Source organism: Chiloscyllium plagiosum, unplaced genomic scaffold (genome assembly GCF_037043375.1).
Source record: "Chiloscyllium plagiosum isolate Xiang-an unplaced genomic scaffold, Cpla_swu_hap1 HiC_scaffold_33, whole genome shotgun sequence".
In the NCBI taxonomy this organism is placed as follows: Eukaryota; Metazoa; Chordata; class Chondrichthyes; order Orectolobiformes; family Hemiscylliidae; genus Chiloscyllium; species Chiloscyllium plagiosum.
In genome coordinates this window covers 13857236-13882845 of record NW_028270171.1, presented here as the reverse complement: position 1 = coordinate 13882845, position 25610 = coordinate 13857236, and the positions used below count along the sequence as shown (strand labels likewise).

The 25610-nt window shown below is 40.0% G+C and overlaps 1 protein-coding gene across 1 annotated transcript in view; it reads left to right on the top strand.

The window, feature by feature from the left end:
* The first annotated feature begins 5518 nt into the window (after positions 1-5518).
* Positions 5519-25610, top strand: part of LOC122542235 (ADP-ribosylation factor-binding protein GGA1) — a 58423-nt gene continuing 38331 nt past the window's right edge. The window contains exons 1-3 of the mRNA XM_043679761.2: positions 5519-5567; positions 24266-24350; positions 25477-25552. Coding sequence (XP_043535696.2) covers positions 5525-5567; positions 24266-24350; positions 25477-25552 — 204 coding nt within the window. The 5' untranslated portion in view covers positions 5519-5524. The remainder of the gene's footprint in view (positions 5568-24265; positions 24351-25476; positions 25553-25610) is intronic.

Sequence of the window (25610 nt, the reverse complement as noted above, 5' to 3'; positions counted from 1 at the left end):
AGAGGCCAAATTGGTCACCTCAAGCTCCCACAAACAGCATTGTGACAATGCTTTTCTTTGAAGTGGTGCCATGGGAACTTTTATGACCAAGTATGAGGGCAGACAGGTCCTCAGTTTAACAGACAACAGCATCTCCAACAGAACTATAGTTAAGCCTCAGCTTTGTCTGAATGTAGCATCTGGATCAGGAGGTGAACCAACAGCTTTCATACTAAAAAGTAAGGTGGTAAAACACGGTGCCTTGTACATCTAACACTCATGATGTATGTTTATTCCTAATTACTATTCCTATTACTCATGAACAGAAATAATTATTAATGGGGAATAAATGGTATCAACGTGTGAATGAGATTGCTAATATTAAAAGTACGGCCAACACTGAGTTATAAGACACAGGATATAAACAAATATGGTACTAACAGAAGCTGGCCCTTCATGGTTTCAGAAGAACTGACTTCAGATATGCTGTTTCTCACATGTTCCCATTATTTCTGTCCAGATCTGGCTGCTGTAAATTAGTAATAGATTAACTCAAATTTGCAATATTTGCTACAGTTGCCTGTAACCATAGTTATTGCTAAAGTGCTATCGCTGTGATATCAAAGATAGGAAATAATTGCATGTCATTGCTTGTCAATGACTCAACTTATTTTAGTACCGGTCTGTGATTGGCACATACAAACATTATTCTGTTACAAAAGGAAGTAAGGTCAAATGCCAAACTTCCAACAGAGTTAGAAAAGAGAAATTAGAAATATGCTACATCTTACAAAGTGTAATAGAAGTTTTGAACTCTCTTCCATAAATGACAGTTGATGCACGATCACTTATTAATTTTAAATCTGAGATAGATAATCTTTTGTTAAGCAAAGATATTAAAATATATGGAGTTAGGCCACGGATCAGCCATGATCTCATTGAATGATAGAACAGGCTTAGTGGCTGAATGGTCTACTCCTGTTCTTATGTCCAATGATTCTATGTCAACAGCACCTCCAACATAGTAACAAAAAAAAATACCCCTCCCTGACTCATGGCAGTATAATCTGACAAACTACAGAAGATTAAATTAGGACAGGTGATTAAAAGCTCACCACAGGGTAGCTGTACCATCTACAAATGCACTACAGCAAATAACCAAGACCTCTTTAATAACACCTCCTAAATCTGCAATCTCTACCACAGGAGATGTGTGGTAACGCCAACACTTGCAAGTTCCCTTCCAGGTTGCACATCTGATTTGGAACTATATGGCTGTTCCTTCACTGTGGTGGGTCAAAATGCTGAAATTCCCTAACAGCACCATGGGTGAATTTACACCCCAAGGATGGTAGCAGTTCAAGAAAGCAGTTGAAAAGATTTACAAAGATGTTGCCAGGGTTGGAGGATTTGAACTATAGGGAGAGGCTGAATAGACTGGGATGTTTACCCTGGAGCGTTGGAAGCTGAGGGGTGACCTCATAGAAGTTTATAAAATCATGAGGGGCATGGATAGGATAAATACATAAAGTCTTTTCCCTGGGGTGGGTCAGTCCAGAACTAGAGGGCATAGGTTTAGGGTGAGAAAGGAAAGATACAAAAGTGACTTAAGGGGCAACTTTTTCATGCAGAAGTGCTGGCAAATGAGACTAGATTAGGTTAGGATATCTGGTCAGCATGGATTAGTTGGACCGAAGGGTCTGTTTCTATGCTGTACTTCTCTATGACTCTCCGACCTCCAGGGCAATTAGAGATGAGCACAGATGTTACCTCAACTTAGAGATGTCCACATCTCCTAAAAGAATGTTTTAGAAATATGATGAACAGGTGTAAATATATCTGGCTAGGTTGTCTAAATCATTGCATGCCATCAGTTGGGATGATGAGCAGTCATGCTGTAAGCCCTGGTACAGCTCCTTATATGACCTTGCTTGTCCTGTTTTAGTTAATGTGATAGAAAGTCTGTAGGTCATAGTTCACCCCAGTAAAAGAGGTAATGAAATTTGACAAAATAATCCCCTTTGTTTATTAAAGGTTCTTACAGATTAAGCGCACAAATAGATAAATGACATAGCAGATGTCAATCACTTCCAACCAGAGGACAGCAAATATTTGCAGTGGTGAAACTGTAAAATAAGATTTGTCATCTCTTTGTTACACACAGTCAGCAGTGACATTATCCTCACCTTTAGAGAGAAAAAAGCATTTTTTTAAAAATCCCAAACTTCATTGCATATTAAGTTTGATAGATTAGCAACCATTCAGCTGAAATGTTAAAGCAAGGTCTCTACTACCTATCTGCTAAATCAGATGTTAAAATGATTCCATGATATACATTTGAAGGAGAACAAAGATGTTTCTCCCTAGTGTCCTGGTCAAGATGTTTTCCCTCAACCAATGCTATTAAAACAGTCTAACTAGTCATTTCATGTAATAATATTTGTGGACTTTGCTGTGTGCAAATTGGCTGTAAAGCTGAAGTTCAATTAAACAACAATGAAGTTCATTAGGTTTGAAATAATTTAGGGTATCCTAATGACATAAACAACTATTTGGTTGCAAATCTTTTGATGGAAGAATAATTTAGAAATAGATGAGCATAGAAACCATAACAGAGAAAGGCTTTTTGGCCCATCAGTTTCAATGAAATTGGTGCTACATTTTCAATGCATCTGAACATAAGGAATGGGAGCAGAGAAGGCAGTTTGGTCCTTCGAGCCTGCTGTGCCCTTTCAATATGATCATCTGCTTTGACCCCGACTTCCTGTACTATCCCAATATCTTGTACATTATTGATCTGTGTGTGTGTGTATATTGATATAAGAATTTTACTGAGGTTCAAGGTCTGAAATAACTTTGCTTAAGTAAGGAAGCTGTCACTGAACTATGCAAGGCTCAAACTATGGATAATGCAAGTGGACACAACCTTAATGTTGCTTCTCCAGAAAGGCAATGCTGCATGACCTGAGCGCTGTACCAACATGATAAACTTGATAATTGATTCAACTCTGACACTGACTGCTTGAATTTCTCAGAGGGGAGAGTGCATCACTCTGCTAAGCTGTCACTCTGACAATGATATTACCTAATTAACAAATAATTACTTGTTAGGACAGAACTGAAACATTGCTCAAAAGAGACATAGTTTCTGTTCATTCCCATTTGCCCTTGAGAAGGTGATGATGAGTCGCTTTCTTAACCTGCTGCAGTCCATGTGGGACAGATTGACCCATAGTGACATGTAGGAGCGAGGTTTGGATTTGGATGCTGCAGCACTTAAGGACAGCGATATTGTTTTCAATCAGGACAGTGTGTGGTTTGGAGGAGAATGTGCAGATCTCGATCTTACTAATATGTCTCTTGTCCTTGTGCTCTAGATAGTGGGTTTGGGAAGGTGCTGCTAGAGGCAGATGGGAAGAGTTGCTGAGTTTGTTCAGTGTTTGCATGTGTTTTCATTCTTTCATGGGACATGATCATCACTGAATGGCCAATATTTGTTGCCCATCTGTAAATGTTCTTGAACTGAGTGGTTCACTAAACCACTTCAGGTGTGTGTGGATCCATTACTGTGGATCTGGAGTTACACATGGGCCACACCAAGCAAGGATACCATTGAACTACATCATTAACAATCAGTGGCAGATTATGAAATTCCAGATTCTTTTTAGGAATCACTAGGTTTATTAAGGACTTAAATAAAAGGTGTGGATGCTTGAAATCTGAACTAAAAACAGAAAGCCCTGGTTATACTGAGCAGATCTGGCAGCAGCGTCTGTGCAAAGAGAAACAGAGTTAATGTTTTCAGAGCAGGGACTCTGCTTTTCTGAACAGTCACATTGGACACGAAATGTCAACTCGGTCTCTCTCTTCACAGATGCTGCTATCAGACCTGATGAGTTTCTCCAGCAACTTTTTGAACAAATCAATGAATTGCATTTTTAAAAACTCTTTCACAGGATGTGGGGGTTGCCAACTAGGTGAGCATTTATTGCCCAGAAGGAAAAACCAGGAAAGTTTGTTTTGTATACCTTACAACAGTGCCCCAGCGTGACTGGTGTGTTCATTTCCAAATATTACTGCTTAATCCTTCTGGGTGCACACTCCTAGCTGCCCTTGAGAAGATGATGGTAAGCAATGTTCTCCCTTAGCTACACTGCACACACGATGATTGGCGTCATTCACAGCATTGAACTTCAGAGGTTTCTGCTACACGCCAGACTTCGACGTCAGTAGAAGAAAAAATAATTGCAGGAACTTAGGTGGTGAGCTACCTTCTTCGAATTCAGCAGTCCATTTTTTTTACTGTTCATTGAAATGGCGAAACCTCTCAGATCGTTAGCATGAACTTCTGGAAGGCTCATCTGGTGACGTTAGCCCTGTGCCTCCATCTATATTTATGCTCAAAACATCAATCCTTCTGCTCCTTGGTTGCTCCCTGACCTGCTGTGTTTTTCCAGCCACACACTCTCAACACTGTAGTCAATCATCCCCAGGATAGTCATTGCTAGTATAAAAGGAGTAGTGAGATGCCTACCTCTTTCAGAGCAGCATTGAGGGTGCCACTTCCTTTAAGAGTAGCAGTAAGGGTGCCTGTCCCTTTAAGAGCAGCAGCCACAGTGCCTACTGTGCAAGACAAGTGAGAGTACCTGCCTCTTTAAGAACTGTCATGAAGATGCCTACTCCTGACAGGATTTAGAGATGCCGGTGTTGGACTGGGGTGTACAAAGTTAAAAATCACACAACACCGGGTTAAAGTCCAACAGGTTTAATTGGAAGCACACTAGCTTTCGGGTGAAGGAGCGTCGCTCCGAAACCTAGTGTGCTTCCAATTAAACCTAAAAATCACACAACTTTGTACACCCCTGTCCAACACCGGCATCATCAATCATGTCCAATTAAACCTGTTGGACTATAACCTGGTGTTGTGTGATTTTTAACTTTGTACTCCTGACAGAGCAGCTGTGAAGCTGTCTACTTCTTTAAGAGCAGCAATGAGGCGATGACACTAAATGTGGCGTGAAGATGCCTACTCTTTAAGATGACTGTCCCATTAACAGTAGCAGTGAAGGTCCCTACTCCTCTAAGAACAGTGAGGGCATCTGCTCCTTTAAGAGCAGCAGTAGTGCCGGGCCTTTTTATAACAATGAAGGTGCTTACTCCTTTTACAGCAGCAGTGAAGGTGTCTGCCTCGTTCAGAGTTAAAAATCACACAACACCAGGTTATAGTCCAACAGGTTTAATTGCTCTGCCTCGGTCAGAGCAGCATTGAGAGTGCGTAGCCCTTTAACAGCAACAGTGAGAGTGCCTGCTCCTTTAAGTGCAGCAATGGTGCCTGATCTTTGCAGAACAGTAGCGAGCGTGCCTGGTCCTTTAACAGCTGCAGAGAAGGTGTATATTTCTTTAAGAGCAGAAGCGTGAGCGCCTGGTCGTTTCAGAGCATCAGTGAGGGTGCCTGGCCCTTTAACAGCAGCAGAGAAGGTGGCTGCCCCTTTAAGAGCCAGCGCCACCTGTCGGCGGGAGGAGAGAAGTTGAAGTCAGATCCAAGATGGCGGCGCCGCCGGAGGAGGAGAGTTTGGAGTCGAGACTGAGTGAGTGTGAGCGGCAGAAAATAAAACACCCGCCGCACAGACTGACAATAAATAAACACGTTTATTTTCGGGGGATGGGGTAGGACACAGACTGGCATTGGGCCGCTTTTATATTTTTCTCGTGAAAATTAAACGCGGGGCCCACAACCTTGTAGAACTCGCCTCAGAACATTCTAGAAGGCAGATTTCGGCTCATGGAGGGTGGGTACATCTCCAGGAGCGGACATTTAAAACGTGCTTTGAAGCTTCACTCTTTTAAAAATGTCCTTTTTATTTTCGTGCCCGCGGCGGCAATTGTTGGTTGTTTTATGTGGATTTGGAAGGACTAGGGGGTGTGGAAATGGGCAGGAAGTGGTGATGATTGACATGTTCATCGACCAATAGCCGGCCAGTTTGCTTTGCGTCATTCGCCAATCAAGGAGGCCCTGGGCGGGACTTCCGCTCCTGTCTCTTTATGAATGAATCTGGCTTCAGTAGCACTTTACGTCTAGTATCTGGAGCTGGCTTTAATTCTGTCTTTATATTGACACCCATGAGCTTGGGTTCAAGACAGGCTGTCACCAGACTTCAGCTTCTTTGTACTGCTTCAAGACTCAACATTATGTTTTATCAGGCGAAAGTGAGGACTGTAGATGTTGGAGAGTCAGAGTCAAAAAATGTGATGTTGGAAAAACGCAGCAGGTCACAAGCATCTGTGGAATATGAGAGTTGACGTTTCAGGCATATATCCTTCATCAGGAATGTCGACTCTCCTGTCCTTGGATGCTGCCTGACCTGCTGTGCTTTTCCAGAGTGACAATTTTTGACTATATTTTGCCACACTTCCAGAATGATGTGGATGCTTTTGGAGTAGATATAAAGAAGGTTTACCAGGATTTTGCTTGGTATGTGGGATTTTACCTATGAAGAAAAGTTGGAAAGACTGGGTTTGTTTTCACTGGTATGCAGGAGGTTGAGGGGTGACCTGATGGAAGTTTATAGGATTGTGAATGGCATGGTTGGAGTGGAAAGTATGAGTTGTTTTCCCAGGGTCAAGGGGTCAATTACAAGATGATACACGTTCAAGATGCTGGGTATGGGGTTTAAAAGAGATGTGCGAGTCAAGTTTTTCACTCAAAGCGTGGTAAGTGCCTGGAATGTGCTGCCAAAGGTGGAAGCAGACCCAACAGCAATATTCAAGAAGCACCTTGACAAATACATGAATAGGAAGGGAATAAAGGGATACAGATTCCATAAGTGAAGACAATTTTAGTATGGAAGGGCAAAATGTGTCAATGTAGGCTTGGAAGACCTATTCCTGTGCTGCATTGTACCTGGTTTGTTTGTATATGATCAGGCATCCTTACAGTTACATGATAGCTTTAGTGTTATAATGTCGTACGGCATAGAAACAGCTCCTTTGGCCCATATGTCTCTGCTGACCCGCAAGCACCAAGCTATGTTATTCCCATTTACCTCCACTTGGTTCATAGTCTACTACACCTTGGGGATTGGCCAGGAAAGTAGGCTTGAGTTTTTGGATGAGCCACAATCCTGTAAAGTGGCAGAACAGGCTCAAGGGGCTGAAGGGCCTACTTCTGTCTCTCATGGTCACATGCTCTTGTGTTTTTGGAAGACTGCACTTTACCAGCCCTTTGAGAGAAGCAATTTTTCCTCATCTCTGTTTTAAATTTATCAGCCCTTGAAGTATGACCTCATTCTAGGTTGTCCCACAAGGGGAAATCTCCCCTCTACATCTACTTTGTTAATTCCTTTCAGCACCTTGTATTCTTCAATTAGATCTGCTCTCATTCTTCTAAACTCTAGTGAGTATAGGCCTAAACTGTTCAATCTCTCATCATAAAATAAATCCCTCACCTCTATAATTAATCTCGTGAATCACCTTTGAACTCCCTTGAATTCAACTACATCCTTCCTGAAGGGGACCAGAACTGTAAAATTACTCCAGGCATGGTCTCACTAAAGCCTTGGACAGGTGCAGCAATACTTCCCCACTTTTATACTCCATTCCTTTCGAAGCAAATGCCAAAATTCAAATTGTCTTCCTTATTACGTGCTGTATCTGCATATAGCTTTCTGTGATTCATACCCGAGGACACCCAGGTGTCTCTACACTGAAGCACTCTGAAGTTTCTCAGCTGGTGATTTGCCTCTCGGTTCTCCCGACCAATTTGCTCCCTGTGGATCTGCGTGGTTGGTCTAATTTTTATCCTCATTGTTTTGTCAGTAAACATTGCATGGTTCTTCGCGGTATGCAGGAGAGGTATCCACATTATTTTGTTACCTGCAGGAAGTCCCATCCCTCTCAGATAATGAGTGAGTATATTCCATGAGCTCTAACTCTGATGCTTGTCAGTCCACTCCACAAATTTCTTTCCATGTGTTTATAACACATTATTGTGGCTAAATTTCAGCTTCTGCCTCACTATCACTTTCTCCTTAACTCTTCCCCAGCAAAGAGCAGCTCTAACATCATCACGAGGATGCTACATGATCCTGAAGCCCTTGTTCAAGAATTTGACATGTTTATGCATTGTGGACCAGGGAATGGTGCTTTTACAAGAGATCAGCCCATTTCTGTGTACTCCGGCTGCCGTGTACATGAGCTGTAGGTTTCTCACTAAAAGTCTACCTATAATTGTTAGGTCATTTAGAACTTGAGTATTGCTGAACAAAAAGGTGTTTTGTCAAGCTTCTCCCTTGCATTCATTGTTTGTAAGAAATACAAAGAGGGAACAACTGCATTTATGTTAGACCTTTCATGTGTGTTAAGTGTTATTTTCTTTGGTATTTCTTATGAATTGTCCTGATGAGTGCAAAATAAAGATCTTCGACAAAATGTAATGAGTGCAAAAGTAAACCTTTTACCCCTCTCAGTTCCAAGGAAGAGTCAAGTTGGGCTCATATATTAATTCTGTTTCTCTTTCCATAAATGTTGCTAGAGCTGCTGAGTTTCTTCAGGATTTTGTTTTCATCCTATCCCTCACTATTCATTGGATCCATATTTGTGGCAACCAGCCTTAATTTGTGAACTCTGGGGTATGATGTGTAGTTTTGATCCTTCTGCTTAAGGAGAGATTCTTGCATTGGCAGCAGCTCACTCGACACATTCCTGTGATGAGGATGTTGTCTGGTGTTGAAAGTTTGGATCTATACTCATTGAAGTTTGGGAGAGTGAGAAGCGATCTTCTTGAAATGTCAGATTCTGAGGAGGCTTGACATAGTAGATGTTGCAAGGTTGTTTTCCTTTTATGAGGGAATTTTAGAGCTAAGGCCGCAGTTTCAAAATAAAAAGTTTCCCATTTAAGGTGGTGATGAGGAAACAATTCTGCTTTCAGACAATCAGTCTTTGCAGTTCTGACCTCCAGAGAGCATTGGAGGCTGGTTGATTGAATACATTCCAGTCTGAGCTAGATAAATGTTCTGATTGACAAGGGAACCAAGAGTAATGAGGGACAGGCAGGAAAGTGGAGTTAAAGCTCTGTCAGATTAGCCACAATATTATTGACTGTTTGTGCAGGCTTAATAGGCTGAATGGCCCCTATTTCTTATATTTTGTCTTTACCCATTTGCGATACTCCGTAAAACATATTGCTGTGACCAAGCTACTGGCCACTTGCCCTTGAACCTATTTTGTGTTGTGCAATGGCAAATTCTGCTTCAAAATATTCCTGTGAAGTGCCTTAGGGTTATTTACTTTAAGGGAGCTGATTGCATGCACTCCTTTTTGAAATGTAAAGTTCTAGATTTAAATCCTGTTCAAGGGTTTGACAACTAAATTAAGACCAAATTTTCAGTGTAGTGCCAAGAGATACTGCTAGATGTGCTGACTTTCAAATAAGACTTTGAACCAAGGTCCTTACAGGTGCTTGCGTTGAAATGAATTATCCATGGCACTATTTCAAAGAGGAGCAGGAGAAGTACCACAAGTGGCCTGGCCAATACGTATCGATCAATCAGCATTTCAAAAATAAACATGTCTGATTATTATCACTGCTAGCTGTGGGAGCTTGCTGTGCAAACTTGCTGCTGTGTTTTATACATTACAACTGTGTCTACGCATCAAAACATGTGGAATTTACTGTAAAGCACTTTGAAATATCTTGAGAAAAGTACCTTATTAATAGTGTTGCTTTCTAACTGCATATGTTAAAATTAAAAGGGAACTTCAAGTTGTCACCATCTTATCATTTCAAACCATATAGTTTTAATAGCTATTAAAACACAGGGTCTAATAGAGGAATAAATGGGTAATTCATTTATATTTATTTCTTTGTAGATCAAACTGCATACTCCTTGGGTTATTTGTTGTAGGCAGAATACAGGTCATACTTAACCAGCCCCCATGCACAAAACCCAAACAAAACATCTGCTGTTCAATGTGTTTTTCAGATGACATCTCTTTCTGAACAATCTGAACAATAACCGCACTGACAACCAATTTTACATAATCTGTGAAGCTTGTAACATAATTCACTAGAAACTGTATGCACTCATGGTCCTCTCATAGAAAACATGGACATTGTCAGACAGGGAATGGCCACAATCACCTTGTTTGTCTTCTATCATAAATTAAAAAAAAACGACAAGCTGGAAATACTCAGCAAGTCAGGAAACACGTATGGAGAGACTAAAACTGTTAATCTGTCAAGTTAATGATCTTTGATCAGCATTCCCATCTCAATGATTATGTTGTAATGCCAATGAATCATTTGATTTAATATTTAATCTGGGCTGCTGCAGCTGAATAGACTCTTCATTTGTAATTCATCTCTTGCATGATAAAACTGTATAAAACAGTCAAATAAAACTTGACACCATACCACACAAGGAGATATTAGGGTAGGAATTTCGGAGGTCTGTACATGCCTGAAAGTGGCAACACTGATGGATAAAGTGGTCAAGAAGGCATACAGCATTCTCTCCTTCAACTGGGGCATCGAATGTAAAAGTTGGTAAGTTATGTTACAGCTGTACAGAACTTTACTTAGGCCACTTTTGAAATGTTGCATGCAGTTCTTGTTGCCACACAATTAGAACGATGTGGATGCTTTGGAAAGGGTGCAGAAAATGTTTGCCAGGAGGTTACCTGGTGTGGAAGGCTTTAGTTATGAGGAGAGATTTGATAAACTCAAATTATCTTTCCAGTGAAAACAGAGGCCGAGGGACGACCTGATACATGTCTACAAAATATGAGAGGCATAGATAGGGTACATAGGTAGAGGCTTTTTACCAGGATGAAAAGGTCAACTACCAGAGGGCATCGGCTCAAGTGAAGGGGGAGAGGGTAATGGGTGCCTGAAATGCATTGCCAGTGCAGGTGTGGAAGCAAGCACATTAACAACATTTAAGGCATTTCTTGATAAACACATGAATGGGGGTGAACAGAGTGATAGGAACTGCAAATGGGAAATAGTGGGTCTAAATAAGGATTAGGAATCGACGCAGGTTTAGTGGGGTCGAAGGGCTTGCTCCCATGCAGTATTGTATTGTACTACTGAGACCTGTAGGAATTGAAGACATGGCTGTGAATGGAAGAGCAATTAAAGTCAAAATGTTTGAAGAGTCTAAAATTGTAATGTAGAGAGATCTGAATTGTCGTAAGGTTAGGAAGGGGCAAGGCCAAAAATGGATTTATAAATGAAGATTTTAAGTTTAGAAATATTGTCATCTTGTGGCCCATATAGGTCAGTGAGTGTAGGGATGTTGGATGAACAGGACTTGTTGCAAATCAGGGTGTGGCTTGTAGGCTTTCAGAAACCTGCAGTCCAGCAGCAAGAGTTTTTACTGGGTTGCATTTGGAAGCAAATCTTTTTTTCCTTGGGTGATTTTTGCTGCCACAGTCACATATGTTCCTAGACTCTGAAATGGCTAAAAATGTTCAGCTAAAGATTTGAGTGACAAATTGGTGACAAATCTGTGGCTTTTATTGGAGATGATTTTTCAATGCTGGTGTTGCAGGGCATAAGAAATAGTGTCTCTCTAATATTAGTGATGCAACTGCACTGGTGGAAAGTGTGTATTAGAGTATATAGGATTAATTATATTTACTAATAATATTTGTGAAAGAGGAGTGGATGTTGGGAATATGTTTCCGTTGGTAGGACTAGGACCTGAGGACAGTCTTTGAGTAAAGGGAAGACCTTTTAGAACAGAGATAAGAAGGAAAATCTATGGAATTCACTGCTACAGAAAGCTGTGGAGGCCAGGTCATTGAGTCTGTTTAAGATGGAGTTAGACAGGTTCTTGATTGTCAAGAGGATCAAGGGATACGCGTATAATGGGATTTAGAAGCTTAACAGCCATGATTGAATCTGCTCTGCCATTCAATGGGCTTAATTTCTGCTCCTATGTCTTATGGTCTTAATTTTATAATACAAGGACAGGAAGGATTTATTGGCCTTGGAGGCAGTACACTGCAGGTTTATAAGAATGATACCTGGGCTTCAGGGTTGAGCTATGAGGAGCGATTATATAAATTAAAGCTGTTTTCTTTAGAATTTAGAAAGTTAAGAGTTGATCTGACTGAAGTCTTTAAGAAAATACAGGGTAGGTAAAGATAAACTATTTCCATTAGTTGAGGATTCTAGTACTAGGGTAGAGTCTAAAAATTAGAAGCAAGCGGTTCAGGAGTGATGTTAGTAAGCACTTCTACACATAAGGAAGGTAAAGGTTTGGAACACTCTTCCACAAGCAGCAGTTGACACTAAATCATTTGATAATTTTAAATCTGTTTTTTGTTTAAGCCAGCGTGTTAAAGGATATTCAAAGGACTGAATAGCCTACTCCTGTTCCTATCTTCCCAGAATAAGGAAATCTTGCTGTGATTGTCCAGGGATGATGAGAGGTTAAAATAACAGAGTGATGAGATTACAGAACTAGTTTATCAAGAATGGGGTGTGACTTGGGAAAGTGTATTTTGAGCAGGAGTGACATTGGATTAGCTACATGTCTGTAATTTGTGCTCGGAGCAAATTGACATGGTAATTTAGGAATGTTTTACAAGAAATATATTACTAGCTCTTAGTGTTTTATCTGGGTGTCAGAAAATGAGCAGCTTAGAGCCAGCCCCACGTATAATATATTGCAAAATCTGGCTGTTATCCTGGCAGTAGAATCCTAGAGCTATTTAGTTTTATTTTGAGTGTACATTTCCGAATTTAGTCATGTGAATTCTGAAAGCATGATCTTGAAAGTCAATCTTCTTGAGTCTAAACCAAATTATGCTAAGGTAAAATTGAATGACTATCCAAATGCAATAAAGCTATGTTTTGTAGATCAGATTACTCAACTAGATGATGATGTAGTTACACTGCATGTTCAGCATTGGTGCAAAGTGGCTTTGGTTTCAGGCTTCTAAACAAAAGTGCCAAGGCTTGAGTTTACTCCAAAGTACTGCATTCAGGTCAGGCCCTGCTCTGGATTTAGGCTCAATTTACACTAAAACTGCAGTGTGTGGTACAAAACAAAACTATTTCACAACATTGCTGCAGTAGTAATTTGATTGTAACTGTCAATAAACAAGTTTTAAGGTGATGTTACATAGCATCAATGCTATGTAAGTAATGTGTTTCAATGCCTAGCAACAAGTTTTTGGGAGTATTATATGTGGAAAACCAAAATTTTATTGGCGGTTGGTATTCTCGAAGGTTTCAGTCACTAAATGACACAATACTGGATTGCCATGTAAATTCAATGTGTGAGAATGGCTTAACTTTGGGTAGAATAATATGCCTTTGATGAGAGGCTGGATTTAAGAAAGGACCATAACTCAAGAAACAGAAGTTTATTATAGAGTTTTGAGAAGTTTATTATGAGGTTTTTCAGTGAATCCCAGAATGACATGCCAATCCAAGTGCCTTGTGCCATTCATGATTCATCTTGTTGCTAATATTATGATTAGTTAAATAGGACATTTCCCTCTTGCATGTTGAGACTAGTGGTTTGAGAGAAAGTGAGGGCTGCAGATGCTGGAGATCAGAGCTGAAAATGTGTTGCTGGAAAAGCGCAGCAGGTCAAGCAGCATCCAAGGAACAGGAGAATCGACGTTTCGGGCATAAGCCCTTCTTCAGGAATGGTTTGAGGCAGGTTGAAGTTGGTGAGCCCCAAATACGTTGGGTTTGCATCCTTGTTCTTCCTATTGTGCTTCCTTTACTTTTGAAAAAAATATTGGGGAAACTTTAAGTAGCAATTTTTAAAGTTTTTGCTTAATAACTGTGTGTACATAAAAGGACCACTTATCAGTTCACTTTGAAGAAATATGCTTTTGAGATGACCTGATGATAGTAGCCCAAAATAGCATTCAGCTGACTTGCAGTTAAAATCCCTGTGGGATCTCCATAGCAGATCACTCCTGTACAGTGGCGCAGCTCACTTAGTGTAAACGTGGAAAAAAATGTTTTTGTACACATCGCTGAAACATCTAAAACAGCTGATCCTATTTCCCCTGAGATAAGCTTTGTCTTGTCCTGTGAGTATCTACAGTGTTGCAGTAGTGCTGCATATGAGCTGTTTGACATTGGTTATTGCCCAAACAGCAATTTCCATAAATTAAACCTTACTATCATATGTAGAAATTTGCATCTGCCTCTGAACTTTTAATTTAGTTTTCTGTTTATTATTGCAGTACAAAATTTGAGTATTGCTAAAAGGACGTGTTGTCAAAAATTTTAATCTTGCATTCATCAGGACAAGTGCAAGAATGCCAAATTTCAATTGATTGCAATAATTTATTCTCTACAGAAGGAACAAGGTGCTGATTGACAATTAAACTTCTAGCTGAGGCATTACCTTGAAGAAAGTCGCATTAACCTATAGGCTTCCTAAACTCTCTAACTCAAATTAACATTTACTTTTCTTATGAAGCCAGTTATGTTACAGTTGCATCAGCAAGAGGACTGATAAAAACAAGTGTGAACTGAAGATAGACCTCTTACTGCTGTGACCAAAGCTGTATGTGAAGTAGAGATCAGGAACATTTAGAAGTTATCTTTATAGTTCTTACACCCATTCAGCCAGTGGAAACTAATGGACATCTTCATATACTTACATTCATTTTACAAAAAGGCAGTTGAGAATTGGAGATGTATAGAACAGTTGGAGCACAGAAAAACATCATTTGGCCTGTTGTGTCTGTGCTGGTTCTCGAAAGGAATGGTTTATCTTGTGCTATTTCCCTGCTGTTTTCCTATAGACCTCAATTTTTCCTTTTTTTTTGTTTCTTTTCAGGTAACACACAGATGATGGAAATATGATTTCTGAACTCTGGATATATTTTCTTTAAATCTTTTAAGATCCTAGCTAGTGGTAATAGTGGGGAGATCCGATCCCAGAATGAAACGTGATTTTATTTGTAATTCAGAAGTGGTTTTGCACACAAATGAATATTTTTGTTTTATTTTCACATCATAAAATAACCGACAGTATTTTTTTTCAATCTATTAACCATTGTCAATAAATCAACCATGTTTTCCAATTGATTTAATTTGTTTGAAGCGATTGGAGCCAGGCGATCATGACTGAGATTCTTGATTGGCCCAGGTTAATGACCCCAATCAGGAAGCCCTACTAACCAATTTAAGTAGGAGGGGGCCCTTTATGGCACAGTGGTGGTGTCTCTGCCCCTGGAACCGGAGGCCTGGGTTCAAGTCCCATCTACTCCAGAGGGGTGTAATAATGTTTCTGAACAGGTTGATTAGAAAAATAATTTAAACAATAAAAAATATAACGGGAGATTCAGAATCTCCTCAGTTCAGACTCTGACTCCGAACTGGCTGGCCACAGCCAGTGTACTGTGCACAAGTAAATAAAGGATGACTTGGTGATGGGATGTTAGCCTCTGTGCAGTTATTTTAATGTCAAAAGCCCATTAAGGGAAGTACAATCATCAAAAGTGAGGGGTAGTGGGCAAACCTGGTTTGATAGACGTACATTTTATTTTAGCAATTTGGTTGCTATGGTGGCCTGTCACTAAACATTATTTATAAGGCTGCCAATGTACTTTTAATAAAAGAACATTATCACAGAATCCCTACAGTGTGGAAGCAGGCCCTTCAGTCCAACAAGTACACACCGACCCTCAGAAGAGTAACCCACCCAGACCCATTCCCCTCGCCTATTGACTGACTAATGCCCCTAACCTACACATCCCTGAACACTATGGGCAATTTCCCATGGCCAATTCACCAAACCTGTACATTTTTGGATTATGGGAGGAAACAAGAACACCTGGAAGAAACTCACGCAGACAAGGGGAGAATGTGCAAACTCCACACAGACGATCGAGCCCGCATCTCTGGCGCTGTTGAGGCAGCAGTGCTAACAATGAGCCACTGTGTCACCCCATTACACACACACAAGCTTATAAAGATTAGTTTATTACATTTTTGTAAATGTAGAAAGACTATTTGTTAAGGTCTTAACATAAAACAAAGAAAAGGAATATTGAACCCTATTCCCAGTGATATCCTTTACATGCATTCAACTTCTTTATGATACCACTCTTATTTTCATTTTAAAATTTCTTACTGAACTCAAGCATTTCCCTTCAGTGACTTTCTGAACATTGACAGAGATAGAGATTTTCTCTAATGCTGTCTGTCCCCCTCTGAGGCACTCACCCATCCAAGCTAACACACTGATTTTTTTTTCATTGAACTCTAAGCAATAAACTACTGGGGACTACCAGATAGCACATCTACTAGAATGGAGTTTTCCTTCTGAACTGCCATCTGCGTCTGGTCTGTGATCATCTGCTACTGTTGGTCATAAAAGCTCAAGTTAACCTTAAGCAGCAATTATCTCTCCAGGTAGCTTGTTGAGTCATTTAACTTGTCATGTGACTTCTTTAAAATGCTGTCCACAACTCACTGGTCCAAATGACATTTTTAAAAAAGCAGTTCAGTCTTCACAGCACTGAAACCAAAATAATTTACAATCCAGATTATATGATGAACCTTCTTCACAATAGATGCAGCATTGCAAAGCTCTCCAATATCTTAGAAACCACTGCTCGGAATTATTGACACTGTAGATATCATAAAGTTCAACACAGTAGATTAAACACATCATGAAAGGCAACAATGCAACTGTGATTTCAAAATAGAATTAGACATTCGCAAAAATAAGAACTGTAGTCCTGTGTGAGTTATGCACCACAATCTCTTGTGTTCATTGGAGTGGTTCCAAATGACATAGGTGAGAGAACCTCTCCACAAAGGTACACATACGCGCGCACCCAATTTGCCCAACACACTCCCCCCTCAAAACGTAACCATGCCTGTCAGAATTAATTCACCCACGTATGAGTGAGGAGTTGCTCAGCTAGCTCATTGGTTGATGTGATGGACAGATTCCTTAAAACTACTTTATTCTTGGAAAATTATTTTCCTGAGACTGTAGAGTCAGTCGAAGATCACTGAGGAAATCAGGGAAGTTTAGAGTGAGAAAACCTAGATGGATTATGAACCTGGCCTGTTTCACAGATCACAAATTGTGCTTAGTGTGAAAACCCATATGCAGCATGTTTTACTTAAGAAATCGCAGAGCAGCTTAACACACTGGTTTCTGAATAGATATGTATCAATATATGGCTTGGCGCATACTACATCTTGAACATTCTGCCCAATCTCAACAGTAAGATCTTGCTGAGATATTTGTATCATCGATAGTCACAGGTGAGGTGCCGGAAGACTGGAGGTTGGCTAACGTGGTACCACTGTTTAAGAAAGGTAGTAAGGACAAGCCAGGGAACTATAGACCAGTGAGCCTGACGTTGGTGGTGGGCAAGCTGTTGGAGGGGATCCTGAGGGACAGGATGTACATGTATTTGGAAAGGCAAAGTCTGATTAGGGATAGTCAGCATAGCTTTGTGCATGAGAAATCATGTCTCTCAAACTTGATTGAGTTTTTTGAGGAAGTAACAAAGAGGATTGATGAGGGCAGAGCGGTAGATGTGATCTATATGCACTTCAGTAAGGCGTTCAACAAGGTTACCTGTGGGAGACTGGTTAGCAAGGTTAGATCTCACTGAATACAGGGTGAACTAGCCATTTGGATATAGAATTGGCTCAAAGGTAGAAGACAGACGGTGGTGGTGGAGGGTTGTTTATCAGATTGGAGGCCTGTGACCAGTGGAGTGCCACAAGGATCGGTGCTGGGTCCTCTACTTTTTGTCATTTACATAAATGATTTGGATGCGAGCATACAGTTAGTAAGTTTGCACATGACACCAAAATAGGAGGTGTAGTGGACAGCGAAGAGGGTTATCTTGGATTACAACAGGATCTTGACCAGATGGGCCAATAGGCTGAGAAGTGGCAGATGGAGCCTAATTTAGATAAATGCAAGGTACTGCATTTTGGGAAAGCAAATCTTAGCAGGGCTTCTATACCTTTTAATGGTAAGGTCCTAGGGAGTGTTGCTGAACAAAGAGACTTTGGAGTGCAGATTCATAGCTCCTTGAGAGTGGAGTCGCAGGTAGATAGGGTAGTGAAGAAGGCGTTTGGTATGCTTTTCTTTATTGGTCAGTATTGAGTACAAGAGTTGGGAGGTCTTGTTGCGGCTGTAAAAGGACATTGGTTAGGCCACTGTTGGAATATTGTGTGCAATTCTGGTCTCCTTCCAATCGGAAAGATGTTGTGAAACTTGAAAGGGTTCAGAAAAGATTTACAAGGGTTGGAGGATTTGAGTAGAGGGAGAAGCTGAACCGGCTGGGGCTGTCTTCTCTGGAGCGTTGGAGGCTGAGGGGTGATCTTATAGAGGTTTATAAAATCATGAAGAGCATGGTTAGGATAAATAGGCAAAGTCTTTTCCCTGGGGTGGGGGAGTCCAGAACTAGAGGACATAGGTTTAGGGTGAGAGAGGAAAGATATAAAAGAGACCTAAGGGGCAACCTTTTCACACAGAGAGGGTGGTACGTGTATGGAATGAGCTGCCAGAGGAAGTGGTGGAGGTTAGTACAATTGCAACATTTAAAAGGCATCTGGATGGGTATATGAATAGGAAAGGTTTGGAGGGATATGGGCCAGGTGCTGGCATGTGGGACTAGATTGGGTTGGGATATCTAGTTGGCATGAACGGGTTGGACCGAAGGGTCTGTTTCCATGCTGTACGTCTCTATGACTATGACTTTAGTCATTGAGGTGTAGCTAAGGAAGAGCCGCAAGGCTGATGCCCCACCTTGCGAGTTACAGTAGTACAAAAGGCTATGAACAAATTGGGCTCTTCAGCCAGAAAAAGAAAAATTTGAGAGGTGTTCTTGTCCACTTAGAGGGAAATTAAGATAATTACTTTAAATAGAGTTGGAGGTGGAGTCAGAGGTTTTGTTTAATAAACAGTACATTGAAGACTGGTGTGAGGGAAGTTTATGTAGTAATGTACGAATTGGCCTCCTAACTAGAGTGGTGGAAGCAAAAACTAATCATTTAACCAGTATCCATGATGGTGAGTTGATAGGCATTAGAGTAAGAAGGAAAAAGTTGAATGGGATTCTTCAATGAGTCAGTACACTCTGCTGAATGGCCTCTTGTGCTGCAACATGAAATTTCATATTGCAATCATTTCTTTAACATTGTATGTCAGTATTGATTGATTGAAATATTGCCCCAGTTGTTTTTAAATGAAAGTGTTTTAGTCTCAGGATTTATGAAATCATTGTTTACTTTGAATTGTTTCTACATTGGGTGAAACAAAAGGTTGCTTTTGATCACTTTTGTTCTGACTTGATCTGAGATTTTATGCAGCATAGGAAGGCACTCCTAGAGTTGGAGATTCTGTCTTCGCTTAACACAATTCCCAGATTTTGTTTGTACTCTCAGACGTTGACATTGAGATTTGCTGTACACTCTTCCCCCTTTATTCTTTGCAGCATCTAAATCCATGGATCAGATACTTCTCTCCAGTACTAAAACTCAGCCTTGGGATTTTAATTATTGCTTTTTGATCTGATTTTTGCAATTTCTGTAGGGGTTCAGCTGAACAGAAATGTTTCGAGTCAGTTTTGGTGAAGTTGTTTCTCTCACCTAATGAAGTAATCAAAACAGGCATGGCAAGCTTTGCATTGGAAAGTTTTAGATCAGCAGTAAAGCGTAGTATATTTGTTCTAATATTGAAAAGGTGTTGTATAATGCGAGAGAAAAATTGTTAAAATACTTGTCTTTATCCCCGTTTTCCAAAAAAATGAATGAAAAGGAATTTAGTACTTGTGCCAAGTATCAGGAAAGAACTGTTGATTTACTAAGTGTCTTTTAAATTCTCAATGTCTCAAAGCACTTCTCGACCAACAGTAATCAGTTTGTTTTAGACAAGCACAGCGATTTGCATGCAAGAATTAGCTAATCTTTGGAAAATGTTGGATAGAATACCAGCATAACTCCCCAATTTTCAAAGATTACTGTTTAGAGGGATATGGGTTAAGAGCTGTAACTGGGACTGGATTAATTTAGGATACCTGGTCGGCATGAATGAGTTGGACCAAAGGGTCTGTTTCTGTGCTTTATATCTCTGATTGTAAGTCATCATAGGAACATTCTAGAGTACTGAACTATTAGTGCTGAAGCCCCTGAAGTGTGGCAATGCTTGAATCGAAAATACTTTTATAATATTCAGACTTAACCAGGATTATCCAGTTATTCACTTTAGACAATGGTCTGTATTTTCACAGATGGTGGTTGAACAATCAGGTCTGTAATCTTTGCAAAACTTTCCCTGACTTGCACTAAAGCCATGTACCCCAGATAGAAACCACTTCAGTGCAAAAACAGTAATGTTTTCCAGCGAGATAAGAAAATGTTACATTTTGCATGTTGTCAGTTGTCGCTATATCTTCATAAGCCAGCCAGTCTTGTGATTGTATTCAAAGGTTGAATATCTCATTTGAAATAAATCTTTTTAAATGTCAACGATACCACAGTTTGTTGGTACTTCAGTGTTTGGAGGTGACAGTGTGCAAGACGGTAGCTTTTCTCATATAATAAAGCTGAAGACGCAAGTTGACTTTTGCCCTGACTTTCCACCCTTTTCACCTTTGCTGTGCCGAAGCTAGTCAGTTTGAGTAACAGCAGCCTTCTCTGATCTTGTCGTGTTTTCTTTATAAGTAAGTATAGTTAAGGAGCCATTTCAGTGGCTGTGGAGTAGATTCATTAGCCACAGAGTTTACAGTAAAAGACCACAGTGTCATGCAACTGAAACAATATATTGAACAAACCTAGATTGCTGTTAAATCTTTCGTCTTTTAGGATGGGTTGCAGGTTTCAATTATCCTTTTTCGGATCTTTCCTGCTTTCTTGCATTTCTGCAGAAGCTTGATGTCTGTGTCAATATGCACGATCTTCTTGGATATCCTCTCCACTTTGAGCCAGCAGTGGTATCGATGGTAGCCATGATGTGGAGGTGTTGGTGTTGGACTGGGACCTATAACCCATTCTAAAAGATGAAAGACTTAACAGCAATCCTAGATTTGTTCAATATATTGCTTCAGTTGCATGACACTGTGGTCTTTTGCTATAAACTCTGTGTCTTATGATCCTGCTCCACAGCTACCTGATGAAGGAGCAGTGCTCCAAAAGGTAGTACTTCCAGATAAACCTATTGGACTATAACTTGATGTTGTGTGATTTTTAACTGATTTATGTCATGTGTTTCTAAATGCTTCGCTATTTGAATTTTTTTTAATAGACTGTAATATTTCCCCATAGAAGATGTGAAGGTAACAGACTTGGTTACCTTTTTCTTTTGTCTCCCTCCCTTTTTGAAGTAAGGGTATTACATTGGTAGTTTTCCAATTCTCTGGGTCTTTTCCAGAATCCAAAGATTCTTGAAAGCTTAGTAATAGGCCTCACAGTATCTCTGTAGCTACTTCTTTTGAAATCTTAGAATGCAACCCATCAAGTCTAGGGAACTTACCAGCCTTTAGCCCCATAAGGTTTCCCAGTACATTTTTTTTTGTTTAGTCCTTTTGGTCCTTTGATTTTTTTTTAATATAGCATTCTTTTGGAATGCTATTAGTGTTATATACCATGAAGACTGATGCAAAATATTCATTCAAAATTCTTCTTGTCGTTTCCTCATTCCCGATCTTATTTCCTCAGGCTCATTACATAATGAGCCTATGTTCATTTTGGCCATTTTTATATATTTAAAGAAGCTCTTATCTGTTTTTTGTTTTACTTGCTAGTTTGCCCTTGAAGCATATTGATACTTTTAGGCCATCTTTGTTGGCTTTTAAAATTTTCTCAACGCTATGGTTTGCCACTGCTCTTTGCTACATCATATGTTTTTGTTTCAGTTTGTTACTGCCCTTAACTTCCTTGGTTTACCTCCTTCCTAAAATCCTTCTGCCTCACTAAACTATATCTTTCCTGTGAATCATATGCTATTTTCTTAGATGTCTGCCATTGTTCTTCAACCATCTTTTTTGCTAAACTCCTTTTCCAATCCGCTGCAGCCAACTATGCCCTCAACCCAATGTAATCACTCTGGTGTAAGTACAATTATTTTTAATTATTTCTCTCTTTCAAACTGAATACTAAATTTCTCCTTGTTGTGGTCCATAGGGGATATTTTATGAGATCATTTTATTAGGCCTGCCTAATTACATGTCACCGTATCCAAAATAGCCTGAACCTTGGTTGAATCCACTGCATTTTGTTCTAAGAAACTGTCTTCATATATGCTCGATGAATTCTTTCTCATGGCTTCCTATTTGATCTACAAGATTTAAGTCACCCATAATTATTATACTGCCTTTTCAATGTCATAATTATCTCCTGATGTATTCTCTCTTTCCCAGCAGAACTGCTACTGGCGGGGGGCCTATAGATTGTTCCTACCAATGTCTTAATTTCCCACTTAGTTCTCACCTCTCTCCCCGCCCCAACATGGGTTCTACATCATCCAGTCCAAGATCATTTCTTACAATTGTGTCTCATACTAACAAAGCTACCCCACAACCCATCCCTTCTACCAGTACTTCTGAAAAGTCGTATACCTCTAAATATTTAATTTTTTAGCTTTGATCTCCTTGCAACCATGTCTCTATTGGCTAGAAGGTTATACCCACTAACCTTTACTTGTGCCATCATTTTAATTCTATTGTATTGAATACCATGTGCATTTAAGAGCACCCGTTTTGCCCTTTTGCCACTTTTGGCCCTATTTGCTGCTTGTCTTTATGCATGTATAAATTGTTGCTTCTTACTCATTCTAGGAATCATTATCAAAATAGTTGCCCTGCAATGCTGCCATATCCTTTTGCTTTGTGAACCTATGGATCCCCCCTCCTGAATCCTCCCCTCCAATTTGTTTAAATTACTCTCTACAGCCGCAAGTATTCCATTCACCAGGGCACCAGACCTAGCACTTTTCAAGTGAAGCCCATTTAACCTGAACAGATGCCTGCTGTCCCAGTACTAGTGTTCCAATAACATTAAACCCATTTTTCCCTCAGCAGACTTAAAGCTATACATTTAATGTATTTCCTTTATTTACCATATGTCAGCTGGGCTTTGACTCGGGTCATATTCCCAAGATTATTACCTTGGAAGTCCTGCTTTGTAGTTTGTCTCCTAACTGTTCAGTCTTTCAGCAAAACCTTTTTTTCCAGTCCTATCAATATCATTCATATCTATTTGGATGATGACAACCGAACTCCTCCCCTTCTAATCCAAATTCCTCTAAGGTCTTGAAGATATGAGCGTAACTTTGGCATTGATTAGGTCCCCTACAGTGTGGAAACAGGCCCTTTGGACCAACCAGTCCACACCGACCCTCCGAAGAGTAATTGTTCTCCCACTTGAATGGTTCTTCGGATCACTGTGTCATGGTCAGATTGCTCACCCTCTCTGCAGTCCTCATGGCTTGAAACACCTCACCTGTTGGACAGTTGCAGAGACAGGGTCCTTGAGACCTATTCCTTGGGTCTCCATGTCTTCCTGACCTACGTTTGCAGTCCTGTCCTTAATCACAGACCATTGTTGAATTACCTAATCTAAGGGTATGACTGCATCCTGGATCAAAATGTATAAGTAACTTTTCCCTTCCCTGATGTGACGAAATGTCAGCAGTTCGGACTTGAGCTCTTCAAGTTTGATCCAAAGTTTCTTAATCTACACACAGTTGCTACAGATGAATTCAACCTAGATTACCTCTGTGTCTAATATGTCACAGCAGCAAAACTTCACCCGATCTGCAATCATGATCATATTTTAACCTGATTATTAAATGAATCCATCTCTAGTATCCCTGTTCCTTACACTTGATTAATGCACGCTGAACAATTCAATGTATTTTTTTCATGCAGCAGTATCAATGTTATTTTAATATGATATTTTTAAGAAAAAGAGGGAAAAATAACTAGAGACCTAGCAGAAACTAAAGTCCTTACTTTAAAGACTAGTTTGCTGGGAAATAAGTTTACTCGCTGAACCATCTGGGAAATATACTTTAACATTTTAGATTGACTGCTTGCTTTAACTTGTATTAAAGAAACCATTCCAGGCATTTTCTCAAAATGGATCTATTTTCCACAATCATTCAAAATTCAAGTCCTCAAAGTGGTGTTAAACATGAAGTGTCTTCATAACAAAGTCAAAGAAATTTTGTGATAGTAATTTTCCAGTCCTAGAGCTGACTGGATCATGATAGCAAGATTCATCATCTGGAATTTATAGTAATCTGTGTTTATTTTATTTCCAACACAGATAAAGCCACAAATCCTTTAAATCGAGAATTGGAATGGAACTACATTCAAGAATTTTGTGACCAGCTGAACAAGGAATTGGAAGGGTAGGTACTTCATGAAAATCAGCACAATTATACAAACAGCACTGCACCCATTTGTTGAATCAGTTATACAAATATTTACCGTGACCAACAACAAACCCTGGCTTTTGTGCATCTTATCTTTTGGTGGTTGAAGATCTAACTGAAATTGGCTGATCTGAGTCAATGAAAAATTTCAAGTCTTGTCAGGGAGCCTGAAAAATGAAAATTGTGTTGAAGGATATACAGGATGACCCCAGAAGTTGAAGTAATTGTAGAACTGTAGGCACAGATATAGCTTCAAATTTGCACAGTTATTCAAGGTTAGGTTTACAATGCATTTGTGACGGTGACCTCATTTGGCATACATTGCCATCCACAAAACATACTGGACATTAAGATGGGATTGGACTTGTTTATGTTGAATCTTCACGTTTGAACCCAGTTGCCAAGTAGTTGCTAAAGGTGAAGGAGGCTGCTAGTACTAGTGAAAACATACCTGTGAAGGGATTTGAGAGATTCTGGGAATCGCAGCTAAACAAACTGGTTGAGATAAGAACTGATAACAATCGAGATTAGATTGGATGGGTGGATGAAGATAAAAGGGAATAGACATGGATAAGTTCATTTAGACCATAGGGCTGCATTATTTTGATTATTCAAAAATGTACCTGTGGATTGTTTTCTTCAATTCATTCACTGGATGAGGGCATAACTGGCTGGGCCAGCATTCATTGCCCATCCCTAATTGCACAGAGGGCAGTTCAGAGTCAACTACATTGCAGAGGGTCTGGACACTCATGTAGGTCAGACTGGGTAAGGATACCAGTTTCCTTCCCTAAAGGACATTAGTGAACCAGATGGGTCTTTCCAACAATTGACAGTGGACTCATAGTCACAATTAGACTCTTAATTCCAGAGATTTCTGTTATTGACTTCAAATTCCACCATCTGCCAAGGTGGGCTTTGAGCCCGGGTTCCCAGAACATTGTTTGGTCTCTGGATTAACAAACCAGTGATAATATCACTAGGTTAGGATTGCTTATTCACAGTAATGTCACAACTATATGAACTTGCATCTTGTTTAATGTTCTGTTTTGTAGAGTGACATGCATAATGCTGAATCATTCTTACACTTCTCTTCCTTTAGACCTCAGCTTGCCACAAGATTTCTGGCACATAAGATCCAATCTCCCCAGGAATGGGAAGCTATTCAGGCCTTGACAGTAAGATTTACTGTAACTCTTTGTCTGAAGCCTTTATGCTGTTAAATAATCTTGATGG